Source organism: Dufourea novaeangliae, unplaced genomic scaffold (assembly GCF_001272555.1).
Source record: "Dufourea novaeangliae isolate 0120121106 unplaced genomic scaffold, ASM127255v1 scaffold142, whole genome shotgun sequence".
Taxonomy (NCBI): Eukaryota; Metazoa; Arthropoda; class Insecta; order Hymenoptera; family Halictidae; genus Dufourea; species Dufourea novaeangliae.
The window spans coordinates 515611-532643 of NW_015374026.1; the positions used below are offsets into that span (position 1 = coordinate 515611).

General features: G+C 40.9%; 2 protein-coding genes across 2 annotated transcripts; one reads left to right on the top strand and one right to left on the bottom strand.

Moving 5' to 3' along the window:
* Positions 1–1060: 1060 nt before the first annotated feature.
* On the bottom strand, positions 1061–13010 carry LOC107189382 (ubiquitin carboxyl-terminal hydrolase 34). The gene is given in 12 exon segments (XM_015577900.1): positions 1061–1933; positions 2023–2693; positions 2780–2946; positions 3017–3194; positions 3274–3464; positions 3571–8053; positions 8055–10386; positions 10535–11275; positions 11373–11670; positions 11802–12150; positions 12265–12361; positions 12893–13010. Coding segments are annotated over 12 exon segments (10389 nt in total). The 5' UTR covers positions 12936–13010; the 3' UTR covers positions 1061–1094.
* A 1136-nt stretch (positions 13011–14146) lies between these two features.
* On the top strand, positions 14147–15042 carry LOC107189369. The gene is made up of 2 exons (XM_015577887.1): positions 14147–14371; positions 14848–15042. Exons 1-2 carry the CDS (start codon positions 14228–14230, stop codon positions 15040–15042), a joined length of 339 nt encoding a protein of 112 aa, XP_015433373.1. The 5' UTR covers positions 14147–14227.
* The last annotated feature ends 1991 nt before the right edge of the window (positions 15043–17033 follow it).

The following is a 17033-nucleotide window of genomic DNA, read 5'->3' on the forward strand; positions in this document are numbered from 1 at the left end:
AAAATAAAAATAATTAATAGTACACGATAGATTCATAATTTCGCGACACTTTGGAATTTCTGTAACAGATATGCGAGGTATAATTTGAATAATTAATTAAGACGATTGTGGTTCGTTGTGCGACAGACAAACGAATACGTTCTAAAATGAACGCAAGAAAAAAATAGTTTCGCGATATCAATAGTAAATCTGTCAAATTCGTTACGGCGATTCACTTAAATGAAAGGAAATAAATAAAATAGTATACATACTCTATGCGTGGATCAAACACAAAACAATAAAAGGACGTAATCCTATAATATGTAAAGTACTCTTGGATAGACGTGTGCAATGATCTAAGCGATAAAACTACTAGTTTATAAATTACGTTTGCAAAAACAACATTTAAAAGTACGATGGAAATTATGTTACAATGACATGTCAATGTAGCTTGTTAATTAGAATGTAAATAATATTCAAACGTACAAAGCTTGGAAGTTAATCGAGAGAATATTATTGTTTATACATACTTTACCTTTGAGAATTTAAAGAACCCTGTGACTCAATTATCGGGGCGGGGGGCTCATAATTGAGACGAGTATAGAAAAAAAAAAGAAACGGTTACAGTTTTAACAAAGCTAATTGTACTTTTTAAACTATCTCAAAGCTTTTGCAATTTCTGTTAATGAATACTGGGCGGCTTATATTACCGTACACATGAATAATGTACGGAAAATATTGCTGCCAAGAGATAGCTGATCTCACAGCACTAACGAACGTTTATATTACATAAAATGAAAACTTCTTCGGTCCTGATTCATGATCTGCTTTTATAATAATTTTGGTTTCGTGGTTAGTATAACGTAAGTCGGTAAAAGTATCTTACTCATCTACATTTGGAAAATAAATCGCATTCAATCGATACGTAGAACATATGTATCTCAATTTTATAGAACACAAACACACTAAAAATTTGTTCATCTAGATCCAGAAGACGTACAAACGCAATTCTCGTTCCATTATCTTTAAAAGAACGACAACGGTCACACGTAAACATATTAGTTCTGTATTGTATGGTTCTACGATAAAAGCACCATTCGGAAACATGTACAGAATTAGTTGCTCTTTGTTTGTAATTGCACAATCATTTGCAGATCGACAATGGTCTTTTCAAGCATTTCGAGCCAGGAGACATTGGTCAACGAACATCTTAACTGGCTCGTACAATTGTTGGCTGTCACTGTATCAAATAAATTTGGGGATGTTGTGCTGATACTAGTCGGTATATTTTCTACTTGGCTGTTACTCTTGTGCTTTGATATGGTCTTGTCATCCCCAGATTCAGAGGAGCTCACATCGTTCGCTTCTGTTTTATCCTTTACTTCGGTGTCTATATCAGAAATATTCTTCTGTTCGTTAAGTTCTTTGATTGGTAGATGCAATTCCTTGTCGGTCGTCTCACTGTCTTCGTTAACAGTAAACTTTCGTTTCTTCGAGGGTGCTTCGGTTTCCTGTTGACTCGATTCCTTCACTTTAATGGTTCTGGTTCGAGCCAACAACGTTTCTAGGGCTGGTAACAAGGCAGCCGGTGGTTTCAGTCTTGTACTGCTACTATAGACCAGTGCTAATGCTCTTAAATCTCCGGTTAATCTATGCGCAGACGCTTGAATGTCTACTGCCTCCACCATTGCCACCATAGAACTAACTAAGTTGTCAATAAGTAAACATGTTTGTTCGGTTAAGACATGGTTAGCAAGCTTGGGAAAGAAGGTCTTCAGGAACGCGTGTATTGCTGGTACTCCTAACGACGATCTTTCGTCCAGTAATACAGCATCTACGTAATCAACCGTATAAGAGGAGCAAAGTAGAGATGCGATATGCTTCCTGTCTATGTGTGTAGCAGCATGTACGTCTAACCACAATCGTGGGAATAGCGCCAAGTGTAATGGAACACCTGCAATTGATACGTTTTATTATATATATATATATATTATTTTTCATAATCTATATATACGTGTATTAGGTAGCATGCAAAAAGCCTACCTTCGAATCCCAACATTGCGCTCAAGTTGACTAATGTGTCCGTCATACAATCATTATTGATTGCCAATCTGCACATTACATCGATAAGTTCGTGATACGGTAAATAAAACTCGAGCAAAGCACTGTCGTATTCCGGATCGACTCCTTTTGACGCTTCCAACTGTGAATGCGGTACTGCCATTTGAACCATTGGTCTAGCAGGCCGCGTAGGCATTTTCCCTGGCGGTGTAGACCTTCTTGGAAGATACGGACCAGGTGGAACAGCGGCATGGGACTCTTGAAGAGCTGCGTGGCAGTGAGAGAGCAATGGCGCTAAAATTAATATAGCCTCGGCAGGTACAAGCATGACAAGTTCTTTTAAAAGATCAATAGCAAGGTTTCGCATGTCGGGAGGATTGTACGTGTTCAACAATGTTGCCAGTTTGCGCAAAATGTCTGGCCACTCTTTGCAATTGGCCAATATATTTCTCGCGTCGGGTCCCTCTCTGGCGGTTCTGATGCAACGCACAAGTTCCACGATAATTGCAATCAATTCAGCTAGATCACCGGCCACGTGGCATGCTGTTGCCTCGTGGTACATGATGTGCAACATGTGAAATGCTTCCAGAGCCATACTCAATCCTCCGTTGTACACGACGTACAGGCGATCGTCATCGGTTTCAATGAGGATACTGTGAAATGTAGATAAAGGTAGGTAGATTTTAACGTGTATAACATTGAACTGTTTTAATAGAGGAGTCGATTAAAAATATTCTACCGGAATGCAGAAATCAGTGTAGCCCAACAGGATCGGCCATCTAATCCTTGCAAATACGAAGACAGTGTTCCTCTCCTGAACGATGCTATTTCCGATTCTTCTTGTTCCGTCTGATCGGAATGTCTCGCTACTAATAACTGCATCAATTTAAACAGCTCGTCCACGGCCTGTAACGAGAAAGGAAATTTACATTATAATTTTGTAATGTTTATTCAGCGGTCGGACGTGTATTCTTACAGTTGAGTATTGAGTAGGATGAGGCGTGATATTCTTGAACGCCCATTGGATATTCTGATGTGCGGCCAATTGTCTGGTAAAAGTGCGTGACTGTTGACAGCAAAGTCGTAACAAACCATAATAAGCCGGCAGCATGACTCTGTTAAATAATACTACATCCTGATCCTCATGATCGGCCCTGGAAGAAGCGTAGAACAGTTAGCGCGAAACAACCATAGATAGAACAGCTTACACCATCAAAGACAACGCGAGCTTACAGTATATAATTAAATGCAATGTTTTTAGTTATATGCGGATTATGAAGTATAAGAGCGACATTCTCTGGGCAATCTGAAGAAACGTGGTACCAAAACAACAATACGGCTTGCTTATTATGATGAACCGGAATACTAGGCTCGGAGAGTTTCGGATGAAACAGTGTCCACAAGTCATTCAAATACTGTCCGAACTGAAAGTAAATGTAAACGCCGGTAAAATAAGTTTAACGCCGTTCTATTGTATGTACCATACATATGTATATCGGACACGATAAATTACACGATAATTCCACTTACCATTAATTTCTCCGTCTTGGAGACAACGCAATAGGTGAGCAACGCAAAATAGGCAGTGAGTTTCATTGTACCGTGTGTCTGTATATCGATATAATGTCTCGCCGGTTGCAGTAATCTTAAGAGAGCAGTGTAGATCTGATGCAGTATCAGCGTCGCCTCCGGCGACAGTTGCAATTCCCTGGATGTGTTACAACCTAAACCCAATCTGTGAGCGCTCCGATAGCCTTGTCTAAAGTGTGTCGATGGAACCAACGATACAAGAAGAAACGCGGCCGCGGAACGTACTCTCTGATTCGAGTGTTCCAATAAGAAATGTTGCAACCACGTGTCCAAACCTTGTAGCACCCAGGCGTGAGCGAGTTTGCTCCTCGTGACAGCCAATGCGAGCCATTCCAATGCACCATGAGGCGCTACTCTGGCTGCTTCCCATACACGACCTAAGATCAGTTGCGTCATACACGGTAGACCACTTGGCCCGGAACTTTCCGTCAACAATGTCAGAAGCTTGAAGAACGGCTGGCACACGTCCGTATGTTTCGTTATAGCTTGGAATATCATCGTGATAACATGTATAGCCAATCGGTCGTTCCAACGGCACAACGATTGAATCAAGTTTCTCGTCTGATTCAGGTTAATAACGTCGCGCGTCTGCTGGTACAAAAAGGGAAATCCTTTGCCACCCGCGACAGCGCTGAGATCCGCCGGTGACAAAGCTAACCTGTGATCGGGTCCCCTGCTACGCTCGACCAACGTGGCTATCAAGGTGATCATTTTATCCAATGATGCGGGTCTCAGTTTCTCGGTCGGCATCGCGACAATTTCTTCCTCCTCTTCTTCCTCGCTGACCGCGTCGACGAATTCGTGTGTCTTGTGCCCGAGATAGAAATTCACCATGGTGGATATCGCCTGTACGCGGATCAGGAATAACGTCTCCTCCTCGCCCATTTTACTGAACTCGTATAAAAAACTGAAGTACTCGGTGAGATGTTTGAGATGTTGTTTCGCGTGTTCCATGAGCGACAATAGCATTCTCACGAATCGCGTCACGCACGATCGAGTGCCGACAGTGTTGACGGCGGTCGCAGCGGCGGCGGCGGCGGCGGCGGCGGCGTCGTCGTTCTCATCGTCGCAGAGTAGTAGATACAACGGTGCTTGGGTGGCACGCAATCGTTGTATCACGTGTATGCAAAGCCTCTGGAACATCTGTCTGACCATTTGATTCGGGCACTTGACCAAAATCTGAATCGGCCACCACGAATCGCTGGCCATTCTCTCGAGAAATCTGGCGCATGCACCGGCAGAACTGTTGAACTGTTTCGTCAACAGCTCCACCCATTGTACCATAGTGGGCTTCTCCTTCGCGTGAATGAACGTTTCCATGAAGAACGCCGTTGACAGATCCGCCGACATTTCCGTTATGTCCGGTTGCACGGAGAGCAACGTTTGCGGTATGTAACCGCATATCTGCCACATGAACGTAAAGTACGTATGCTCGAATATATTTTTATCCTGCAAAAAGTGCATATTATCCTGCCATATCCAATCCTCGAGCTCTTTGTTCAGTTCCAACGGCGGCAGTTTATTGTGTGTGGTGTTCTTCTGCGGCAGAAGCGAGGACGGCTGCCGTGCATTCGGACTGGAGACAGTCGCTTCCTCCTCTTTCGCTTGATCACCAGGATCGGCGCACCATTCGTAGAACAGCATGTACGCGGAGTTTGTTTTCTCGAAGCTAAAGTCCATGAATTTGTCGGTAACGGAATCGTATGTTTTACTTGTCATCTCGCCGCCGAAACATTCCGCGGCTATTTGGTTCGGATCGAATGGTTTCACTTCGGCGTCGTTGAACAAGAACCATTTGTCTTTGTTCGGTGATGTGCGATCCCTAATGAAACTGTAATAATGCCCACCGTCAGCTGTGCCGGTATGAACCGTTACACCGATTAAATCGTACTGATAGTATCGCTTGTCCTCCTCTTCGTCGTTATTCTCCATTCCCCCCGTTCGACGATCACCCTCCGATTTCTTCTTTTCCTCCGACGCTTTCTTTTCTTCCTGATAATGCTGCGGCATCAGTTTCTTTTCAACGTACCCGGACATGTCCAGCCGTAACGGAAAGCTAAAATGTGTGTTGACTTTCTCCTTCAACATGGTTCCCATATTGAACGTGTATCGCATCGTATTGAAGCACAATATATGCGGCAATTTCTTGAAGCAGGCTCGCTTCTCCGCCCTTGCTTTCTTGCCGCACTGCGAGCACGTGTACATGTTGTCGCCCTCCAATGTGTCCTTGACCGTGACCTCGTCTAAACTTTCATAAAGATTCCTCATGTCGGCCACCTGACAACGTACAGTGTAAAACTCTTCCAACGTTCTGCTGACGTGTTCGCAGTCCAACGACACGACGTTATTCGATATTACACCGCAAAACAGTGTTTTCACCAAGTTCTTCAAATCCGACGTCATCTCCTCCAGCTTGGACACAAGGTCGATGAAGAACTCGGCCATGTCCTTTTGTTCGCCGGTATTCAAGGGCTCGTGATTCATGGTGTACACTCTGCAGAAACTTCGAGGATTGTACGCTTTCCTTTCGGACTCTAAAAGATAGGCAAACATTCTTTGTAGTTCCCTCAATGTCAGTTGATGCTTGTTCGCACGATTGCAATCGGCGCCCAGTATCGAGACACGTGCCTGTGGCATCATGTACAGATGTTGCATACAGCTGGCCATGTAACAGGTCGCGCCCAAGTTGGTCAGACCGACGTATCCACAGTCGGAACGTCCATCTTCGTGGGGCCAATAGTCCCACGGGTACGGGGAATGCGGACCAGGCTTCTGTTGGGCCAACAGTTTCTCATGGAGGATCCTGTAATTATCAGGAGCGGATTTCACAAGCTCGACCAACAGATCGAACGCCGCCGATCTGGAGACCTGACTCTTACACTTTGGTACGTGTTTCGATTGTGGATTCGGTAGTGCGAATAAAAAATCGAATACCTCGTGTAACAAATCTTGCCCGATTTTTCCTTGTTTACAGGGCGGATTGTGCGTCATAATGTTACACGTGAGATTCAGTAATCCGACCAAACCGTCGTCCTCCACGGTGTTGTGACGAGTTTCAAGGTGTTCTCGATTCAATACACTGTCGATCACTCGTATCGCTAACGCCTCGAGATCTATCATCGTCGTCGCGTTCGAATCGTCCGCGCCCTCTTTGATCGCCTCCTCCGGTAGAGAGTCGACCAAACGACAAACCAGCCAGAAGTAATCTCTGCATGCCGGTCCGTACGGTTCTTTTCCGTCCTCCAATACCGGATGCAAGTGCAACGGTAGATCTGGTTTCCTGTGGGAAGGTTGCATAGCCTCCGCGATCACAATGTGTTCCAATAACGTGTTCAACATCGGTACAATCAGACTGGCGATATCGGAATTCTCGTCGGTCTCGGAGGATCCTCCTGTGCTACCTAAACACAGCCTGTACAACGCTGTGCAAACCTCTCTTCTGACTGCCGGTTCCGGATCCTCCAGAACCAATCTTCGTAGCCAGGTCTTCCCGAACGGTTCCGCCGGCGAGAACAGATACTGCCTGACCGTGTCGTCGCTGTGCACCCAACACACCAATAGCGCCATGGTGTAATGGATAACCTGCGATCTACCGAAAACTCCTGTCTTATAATGATTCGGATCTCTGGGCAGAGATGCTTCGTTCAATATACTCGTGACACGTGCCATAACAGCGTCCACGTTCATCATCGATAGCATCGCCTCGCTGAGCTTCGGTACCAGCAGTTTGTCGGCCTTGTTTCGTTTCTTCTCTTCTTTGACAACGCCCAGATGACAGAGCTGCTTCAGTAAACTGGCGAGACAATCCTGCTGCCATTCGCTGCCGTCACCTTGTTCCAAACATCCGGACATAAAGATATCGAACAAATGCCGCAGACCACCGTGCTGAACGAACAACGTGGACCAACCAACCATCTCTTTGTCCTTCTCTTTCTCCTCGTGATTATTATCGTCCGCGTCACCTCCGCCCTCGTGAGTGCCCGAGGACGGCGTGGAATTCACGGTGGACGGTTGCGGACTCGTTGTCTGACGTCTACTCAAAGACTCGACTATGTACAAAGAGTACATCAACTTCTGGGGGCTGGCGGGATCCAGCAATTCCGGCAGCGTCGTTTCTCCCAACTTCTGGAAACCTCTGAGCAACGTCGGACTGGTCGGCAGCAACGTCAACGTGTCCCACACTCGCCTCGAAAGTACTTGGGCCTTTGTGTGCGGAATCTCCTGTCCACCTTTCACCACCGTTTTCATAGCGCTCAACGTTCTCATCAGCGTGAACAATTGCTCGAAATACTGCGGACGTAACAGCAACAACGTAGGCAACGATTCGCGCGGCGGTGGCGGTAAAAGAGACGGCGAGTCCATGTCTCGTTTGTTGTTACATCGGTTGCCGGCGGCGGCTGCGGCGGCGGCGGCGGCGGCGAACCAATTGCCCGTCCTTGAAACCCATCTCCTGCAATGTTTTTTCGTCGAAATCGATCGTTAACTCCTGACCCTGCGTGATCATTCGGATCGGCCCGTCGGTGAGCAGCGATCCCAATACCGATCCGTTATTCTGGCTCGAGTTCGTCGAACACGATGACTTCTCCTGATTGCTTTGAGTATCGTCCCACCATTTGGCTACTTCCGCTCTCAAGTCGGCAACGTAATCGGTGCTAAGCAGAGTGAAGCTTGTTTTCTCGGGGATACCAGCCGGCTGTACGAATATTCGCAATTGTTGGCCCTTGTCGGAAGTGTTCATCGCCACATGGCTACCAGCGCCTCTACCTTCCAATACCCAACGACGCAAGTGGTACGCGTACCGTTTACGAAACGCCTCCAAGTGTGTCCTCAACAACAGCAGAGCTCTTTGTATGCAACGTAAACTTGCCTCTTCGTTTGTCTCCAAGTCGGCACTAGCCGCGGCAAGGTGGGTCATACACTGCGAGACAAACTCCGCTTCTTGGGTCAATTGTCTGGACATGTAGTAACCGTTCAAGTATTGTATAGCCGCCATACTGACATCCGTGCTTTTCGCTTTCAACGCGATTCTCCACAAAAAATCCATACCAACCGAGTCCACGTCCCTCAACGGCCTGTCCAAATGTGCGGCCGCCAAACGGGCCAGATTGCACAACTGCTGGAAAAGACTGAGCCCGGTCATGCTTATTGTTTCGGCCGGTAAACTCGGTAATTTACGCATACACAAATGTTTCAGCGTGTCCATTCCAAGGGCGTGCTGTTCCGTTGACTTTGCCTGACTGAGCAACCAGCTGAACAGCTCGTCGGCACACGTCGGATCCTGCGACAAGCATTGCCACAATATGTCGACCTGTTCGAGACTCAGGCGAAAACAGTCAGGCGAGCCCAACGGTGAGAATATCGAGGATAGAAACTGTAGCCTAACTTGGATTTCCGTTTGATGAGGATACAGACTATTTTTCGATCCCGTCCCAGTGTACGTTTTCAGATTATTAAAAAAGTGTTTCATCATTCCGCGTTCACGATCAGCCCATGTCGTTATCGTGTGCGCGTCCATTGCTCCGAATTGCTGGAAACTGGCCAGTAATTTCGGTAATAATCTTAAAGACACGACGACCGAACGATTGCTTGCTAGATTTTCCAGGCAGCCCTCTATAAATTTCATCGGTATAAGTCGATCAACGTTAAAACAAAGAAGATTACACAATGCCTTTTCGGCCTCTAATGCCAAACCTTCTCCCAACTGACCGATTTTCTCGTCTTGCAAAAGGTCCCACAACAACGTGTTTCCAGATTTGCACACGTTATCCAAATTGAACTGAGAACTGAGACGTGTTGACACTGTTTGACGAACACTTCGTACCTGCGGGGGACGGCAAACCGAACGTCTGATCGTCATTGTCGGATGCGAATGATGCGGATGATAAGCTTGCATTTGTATAGCCGTTAAATGACGTGCCGCCAATTGAGCTAATTCCTCCTCGCAACCGCTTTCCTCTCCGTCAAAGTCGGCCATGTTTTTCTCGCTTTTGTTCGATATTCTGCTACTGTACGATCCTTCCTCGTCGGACAGCATTTCATCCAACCCCGAGGGTAGAAACGTTGGTCCTGTCGCGTGTACCAGACCAGCAAGCTCGGATATAACGGCGCTGGGACCATCCGCCGCAGCGAGAACTCCAGCCACGTCGCTATCGTCTTCGTCGTGCGAAGTATCCGCAGAGTCTGGAGCCCGATCTACGTTATGCCCTACCAACGACATATACTTGTTCTTATTCGCTCGTCTCAATAATGCTGCCGTCGTTGGAACCTGTTGATCGTTCGGATCCAAAGCCATTGCCTGCTGCTTCACGCGATCCAACGCGTCAACGACACCTTTCGGATCGTCCAAAGAAACCACCAATCCACCAGTGTCCAATGAACTGTTTAAGCTGTCCTCTGCCCTACTACCCTTCATCTCGATCATTAAATCTTTCCTTTTCATATCACTCTCTTGGCCGACAATGTCATCGAATGTTTTATCTACAGCGACCAAAGAACGTTTCTGCGGCTTCTTTCTTTTCCTCAACACCTTCCTCTTTTTCTTCTCGATCGCGACCGTTTCCTCCGCGTTCGATTTCTCCGTATCCGCCTCTACGTCCGAACCACTCTGTTTTTCTTTTATGTCATCCTGTATCGCGCACACGGAATCTTTCACCGATTCCGCATTACACTCGGATTTTTCCAACGCCGAACAACCATCCGTTTCGGTTAAGTTTGCCTGTACAACTGCTGTCCCCATAGTTTTCCCTTTGAAAGGACCTGTTAATATTTACGTATACATGTAGATGTACATATACATACACATGTACATATTATTCTGTGTGTATATATATATATATATATATATATATATAGACATTTATACATTTAACAATCAAACGATAATACGTTCATCCATATAACGTACCTTCTCCGTCGCTGCTGTCACCTCTTGCCTGTTTCCTTGGTGAAGGTCCTTCGGATGGGGCCGGACTAGGTTCCTCGTCCTCGTCCGGACTGCTTCCATCCATTCCACTGGGATCGCTGGTACTACTACCACCGACACCGCTGGTTCCTCTTAAAATTTCTCTATTTTTTATAGTCAAACCCCTTGGATAACCCGAACCGCCCGTTGTCCAAATAAACTTGATCAAAGCAGACGCTAGGAATAAACTTTGTTCTGTGTGGTCCTTCGGTTCTAGTTTTCCTAATAACGAGTACAAATGTAGAACCGGAGTCGGAGCCAGATGCTTTACTAAGGGTGCCAACAAATCATATACTGGCCGTCCACAGTGCTTTAATTGTGCAGCTTGCCACATGGTATCCATGTCCGAGGATGCTATCCTGCCCTCCATGGCTAAGAAACTTAATACAATGTGACTCTGTTTAATAACTTCTACGTGCAAATTTGGTCCAAATATATGAGCTATTATATTGTTCTCTGTCAACCAAGCTGCCAACGCGTGACCCACTTGCTCCACTTCGGCGATCGTCTCGCTGTTGCAAAGTTCATTGAACGCGGTGATATGAGCATTTATCTGAGCTATTCCTGCTAGTCTCATGGTTAAAGTTGTACTAGTAAAATATTTGAATGCCAGGTCCAATCCATCCCGATCGAAACTTGGTAATACAGCATCGATGGGATCTTTCACGGCGCTCCACATGAAATCTAAATTATCAACGATTACAAGTTTACCACAAGGAAACATATGCATGCAGACTTATTTATTTATTATTGCTGATATTTTATCAATTTCAACATTTACCAGCCATCGTTCTCACTGCGGGTGTGCGTAATTCTTTGTCTCCTAAACGACACATATATTTCATAACACGGCTACGTAATGGTATAAACAGCTGAATGACGCTACCGTAATTCAACCAAAGTTTCAAGTTACAAATCACTGCAACCATGGAGTGTGCTAGACTAACAGCTAATGTATTCTCCATATCAAAACAAGCAGACATTAGATTAAAACCACCTTGATGGCAAAATATGGAAACTGCTCTAATTAAAGGTGCTGGTACTTCCGGGTCGTGAGGCTCGCAATATCCACCTTCATCCTTGAAAAAAAAAAAAAGAAACAAATAAATAAATAAATAAATAAATAAACAAATAAGAAAGAACGTTTAACTTTGTAATAAAAACAAAAGTGATCGTTCAGCTAATACTAATAATTGGTGAATAGAGTTACTTTTATGGGAGCTAAAGGATTAATTGCACCACCATGTTTCATTGCGATATAAAGAGGAAAATTTAATAAAAATATTTTCGAAAGGAGATGGAACAATTTTTCTCTATCCTGTTGAGACCAATTCTTTTTTGTCTCCGTTTGTGCAAAGTCTGAATCCTCTGCTTTTCCTTCATCTTCAGTTTTCTCCTCTTCTTCCTTCTCATCTTTGGACAATGCTTTTTCAACATCCGTATCTTGTCCATTCTGTTGTATAATTTGCAATTGTTGCAATGTACATAACACAACGCTCTGCGTTAATCGGATAAACCGATCAAAATTTTTTATCTCTCTATAACAGCACATACATTGCCTAAAACAATACAAGCAAAAAGAGGTCTTCCAAAGTCAGACACAATACAGAATATTGCTACTGAAAACTTTTATAAATTTATAATTCATTTGTACAATGAAAATGGAACCAGACCTTTGTACCCATTGATTAACATAATGCAGTGTTGTGTCCACATCGGAAATACAAAGAGTGGCCAATCCATCCTGTTCTTTCGAAGATCTTTCGTCATCTGAATGCAAATTATATACATATATACATAAAAGAAAAAAGTATACATTCATAAGTAAATAATGCATAGAAAGAAACTTAAAACTTCTTATAATAAACTCAATTAATTGTATGACACTTATTTAAGTATTATTTAATTTACTCTTTTTTTTCCCATGTAACATTTCAGTACACAGTGCAAATTACTTTAGCATGTCGTACAATTTTAATATTTACGACTCTTTAAAAAAAAGTATAACAACATATTACTGAATCCTCGACGTTTAAACGTAGAAATACATTCTCATGCATCGATTAATGCAACAAGCCAGAGGACTGCACACAAGCGAGATAAGGTTATACAGTAAAACGTTATTAACGAAATTTTACAACGGAGAAACAACGCACAAGACGCAATTCAATGCTTCTTTATACAACGCAATAACCTCGGGTTGTTAACGCGATACAGCCGAATCAACGTCGCAAGAGTTGAGCAACATGCAACGGAACACAATAGGTTAACATGGAAGATATTGTATACCATTTTACTTACAGGAGAGCAGAAGGTCGTGAAAGTCAACACACACATCGCACATGTTTTCCTCTCGTTAGCCCCCGAAAGGCTTTTTAATTATGTCAAGTTCATCACTCAACTTCACCACCTTCCATCCCAAAAGTTGCTAATATTATTAAACATTTGTATTCTTGATTATCCTCAACAGTTGATTAATTCGTTAGTCACCATATTGCTTTTTTACGCAGCTGCATTCACTTGCCGCTTACTTCAGATGAACAACGCTGAACACCTTTCCATTACTAAGAATTTCGTCCCGCCTACATAAAAGAGATCTAATAATGACGCAAATTACAAACACAATTATCTCAATGTACGAGCAGTATCATCCGAATGATGTTCCAAAAATATGCAATTTTCTGTTTATCAATATGAATGTCATTATGACAGAAGACAGCTGATCGCCGCCATATTTTATCGAAATAATACGGTATTTAAAATATTCGTAAAAGCTCTTTAAACGGTTATAATAGAATGAAGAGAACAGAAGCGTATGTACAATGTAAAAACAGCATAATCAAAGTTTTATCTTATTACTATAATTTAAGAAGAATATAATTCGTCCGATTTCTATATTCCTATAGGTATACATGTACATTAAATTCCCTCTCCAATTCTCGTTCTCCTTGATTGATGTTTAAAAATGTGCACCTGCATAAACATCCGTGATCTCAATAATGATTATTATTTTGGTATATATATATATATGTTTGTAAAATTAAGAATAAAATATACGCACTATTATACTCATGCAAAGTATTCAAATACACTTGATATACATGCGCGCATATACATATATTATATTATAGGATCATTTTGAGAATAGTAGTATAATATAAAAAATATATGTAACTGCTATTAAAATTCTAGTTTGAAAGCAATATTTTATCTTTTTATAGAATAAACAGATTATAAACAAAAATTTTGTATTAAAAAATTAATATATTATATTATATGTTACTCTTTATTTCAATTACTCGCGATAGTTTTTCCGTCTATTTTTCATCTCTGAATGAATTTCTTTTCACGCGTTAAGAAGGTCTTTTTATCCGATCCGTGTATACATCGAAATTATATTAAAAAAAAATTAAAGTGTCCGGATACTTTTGAGTGGTGGTGTATGTGTGCGGTGTACGGTCCTGACAAGAATAGTGGAGCCCAATGCTGGTAGCGCCAGTTATTCAGAACTATGATAAACAAACTTAATCTTGAAGGAAGAACAAGCAGAAATTATTGTGTTGAAACTAGTGTGTTGAATCACGGGGTGTCGATTAGTGTCATATCAAAAGGGATAAAGTTGAAGATATAATCAAAATGGGTAGCACGGATAGAGCCGTGATTACAGGATTTATATGCAGACTTTGTAGTAAGATGAACCGTTTCGTGATCCATATATACGGTCAAGAGGGTGAAAGAATGAAGCTCGCCGAGAAAATAAATGCTTATCTTCCAATTACGGTAAATTTATTGTTTACTTTTATATATCTCAATATCGACCTCGTCAATATTGTTCTTAATTACACATTCGTTCCCGAAGTTACTGTACACGACTTGTTAACATTTCATCTTGTTCAAGTTATATTCACTGTTTTCGTTTTTCTTTAGTATTTCTACTCTTGTATAATGACTGTAAATTCTGATCTATCATTCGACAGTGGTGCTTGTACATATAATACAATAACGAAACATATTACAATGATAATAATTGTATTTACTTATGAAACCTTATATACAATTTTTATTAAATTAATTCACAGACAAAAAGTTAACTACTATTTCTGTTAACTTCCTGTATTTGTTTTTTTCCATAATTTTTTTTAAAACAAACTTTGTTTGAAAACTATAAATACTATTGTACGTTGTATTATGATACTGTTAATCGGTAGATTTCTATTTAGTTTAAATACATAAAATTTTGCCCTTTTATCACACAGGTGAACGTGAATGATCCATTACCAAAAACAGCATGTCTACATTGTATTGAACGCATAGAAGCTCATCATGAATTAATGGAGCAATTGATGTTCGCTAAACGAAGGTTAACTACTGAGAATAAGTCATCGACAGTAGCATCATCATCTGCACAAACTGTTGATACTGCACCAACATCTAGCCCACCCCCATGTTGACATATAGAATTCAAAGCAGATTTTTTAACTCTGTATTATTGAACATTTTGTATGTATATTATTTGGCTCATTACTTTAGTAACTTATTCATAGAAATCAATGAAATTATCGAAAGAACGCGATTTATTTGATAATCTTTCAAATTATCAGATTAATTTATTTGTCTTAAATCTTAGTATTTTTTTTTATTTTTTTTATACTTTGTTAGAGCCAATCATTAACACGATAATCTTTTAAAGTGTTAAGATTTTTTTTCCATAAAACACAATGAATTGTTCATGAGAAACATAAAATGTCAGATCTATTTTTCTCGTGATTGATAATGAACTGTAATGAAGTTAATGTTCATAACGCTTTAGACGCGAATACATTTGGGAATGCGCAATAACGTTAGGATAATTGGATTTATATTTTATTTTATGTATTCTATATTATTTTCATTATAAAATATTTTCCGACATTTTTTAATTACCCACGATACTATTGTACCTTCGATACATCCGTATTAATGGTGTACAAAGATGAATAAAGTAGATAGGTGTAAACAAGTAATTTTCTTAGAATATTAGATAACACTGTATGAAGTAATTCAATATAGAATCAGGAAAACAAGGTTTTAGTTAACAATATTTTTACCAGCAGTGTGTATCAAATACACAGAATCGCCAATATTACTGTATGTTGTTCATGTTCTACTTCATAATTCAGTATCAATAGTTAAAATTTCATTATTCTACATATATATATAAAATTTCAATTAATTATAGTACTTTACACATTATTGCCACGTTCCCGACATAAAAACATCTATCGTGACATGAGGGTAAATGATGTTATTATAATTTGTTAAGATAAGATTTATTTCTTAACAATATTCGCTAACACAATTAAATGTTATGTGGAACAATATTACTGGTTGGCGACACAATCCACATTGTGCTTATTATACGTATTATCTTATATGTAATTCATGATTTACAGAGAGAAAATTTGTTTTATGAAGGTCAAGGATGTGTTCATCGCTCAAACATTATTGTATCTTTTCAGAGACTTTAATATAATCCATGAAGTATTACTTTCACTAACTGAAGTATACTGTGGTGTATCTCATTTTTAAGTGAAGACAATATAAGCTTGTAAGTGTCTGTCATTGAAAACATACATAATAATGTATTCGTGTGTAGAACCAATACTGTAACATCAATTAGAAACATCAGTATCATTAGAGGTTTTTACATAGTATCTAAATGTAGAATACAAAAAAAAAATGAACTACAGTAATAAATAAGACTGTGTAACATATTTATCATTCTGTTTAATTGAAATGTGACACGTGTACGTAAAATATTTTGCAAAATGTAACTAAAACATTGTAATACTTTTTCTATTAAGAGCCATGAAAAAAACTATTATCATTACAAAAGTCTCCAATGATCAAAGAAGTAATTTATATGCTTCTGCTGCAATTTCATCACTACACTACGTTAAAATAGAATCAAATGTGAATAGAATCATAACAATTGTCATTTAATTATCTTTCTTTATATGGGATTTATTAGATTCACTTTTCAATGTACTATTTCACCAAATTCGTAACATTTACTACAATATGTGTCGACACACATCCTTTGAACTTCTTAAAACAAACATATAGAATGTGGCTACTGCAAGACTTTCTGAAACCATTATACAGTAATATGCGCAGCTACATCCGTGTGCGATGAACAACTACTAAAACCTGGTTTATGAGTGTTCTCAACACACACCACACATAGTAGGTAGACACACACGAACACGCGCGCGCGCAGTGTAAAATATGTACAAACATTGATGGAGCCCAACTCTTAATTTTTTCCTTTCTCTTTCCCCCAATCAGCGCGTGTAACCATGTTGTACGATATCATAAAGCACACGTCCACGACTGATTCCCTTATAAAAAATATATATATAATATATACATATATGTATGTGTATATATATATATATATATA

Bases quoted from the DNA above. Each gene is read 5' to 3' on its own strand.
- LOC107189369 (XM_015577887.1), top strand. From the start codon at position 14,228: ATGGGTAGCACGGATAGAGCCGTGATTACAGGATTTATATGCAGACTT. The intron at 14,372-14,847 runs GTAAATTTATTG...TTTATCACACAG, and splicing joins ATGCTTATCTTCCAATTACG to GTGAACGTGAATGATCCATT.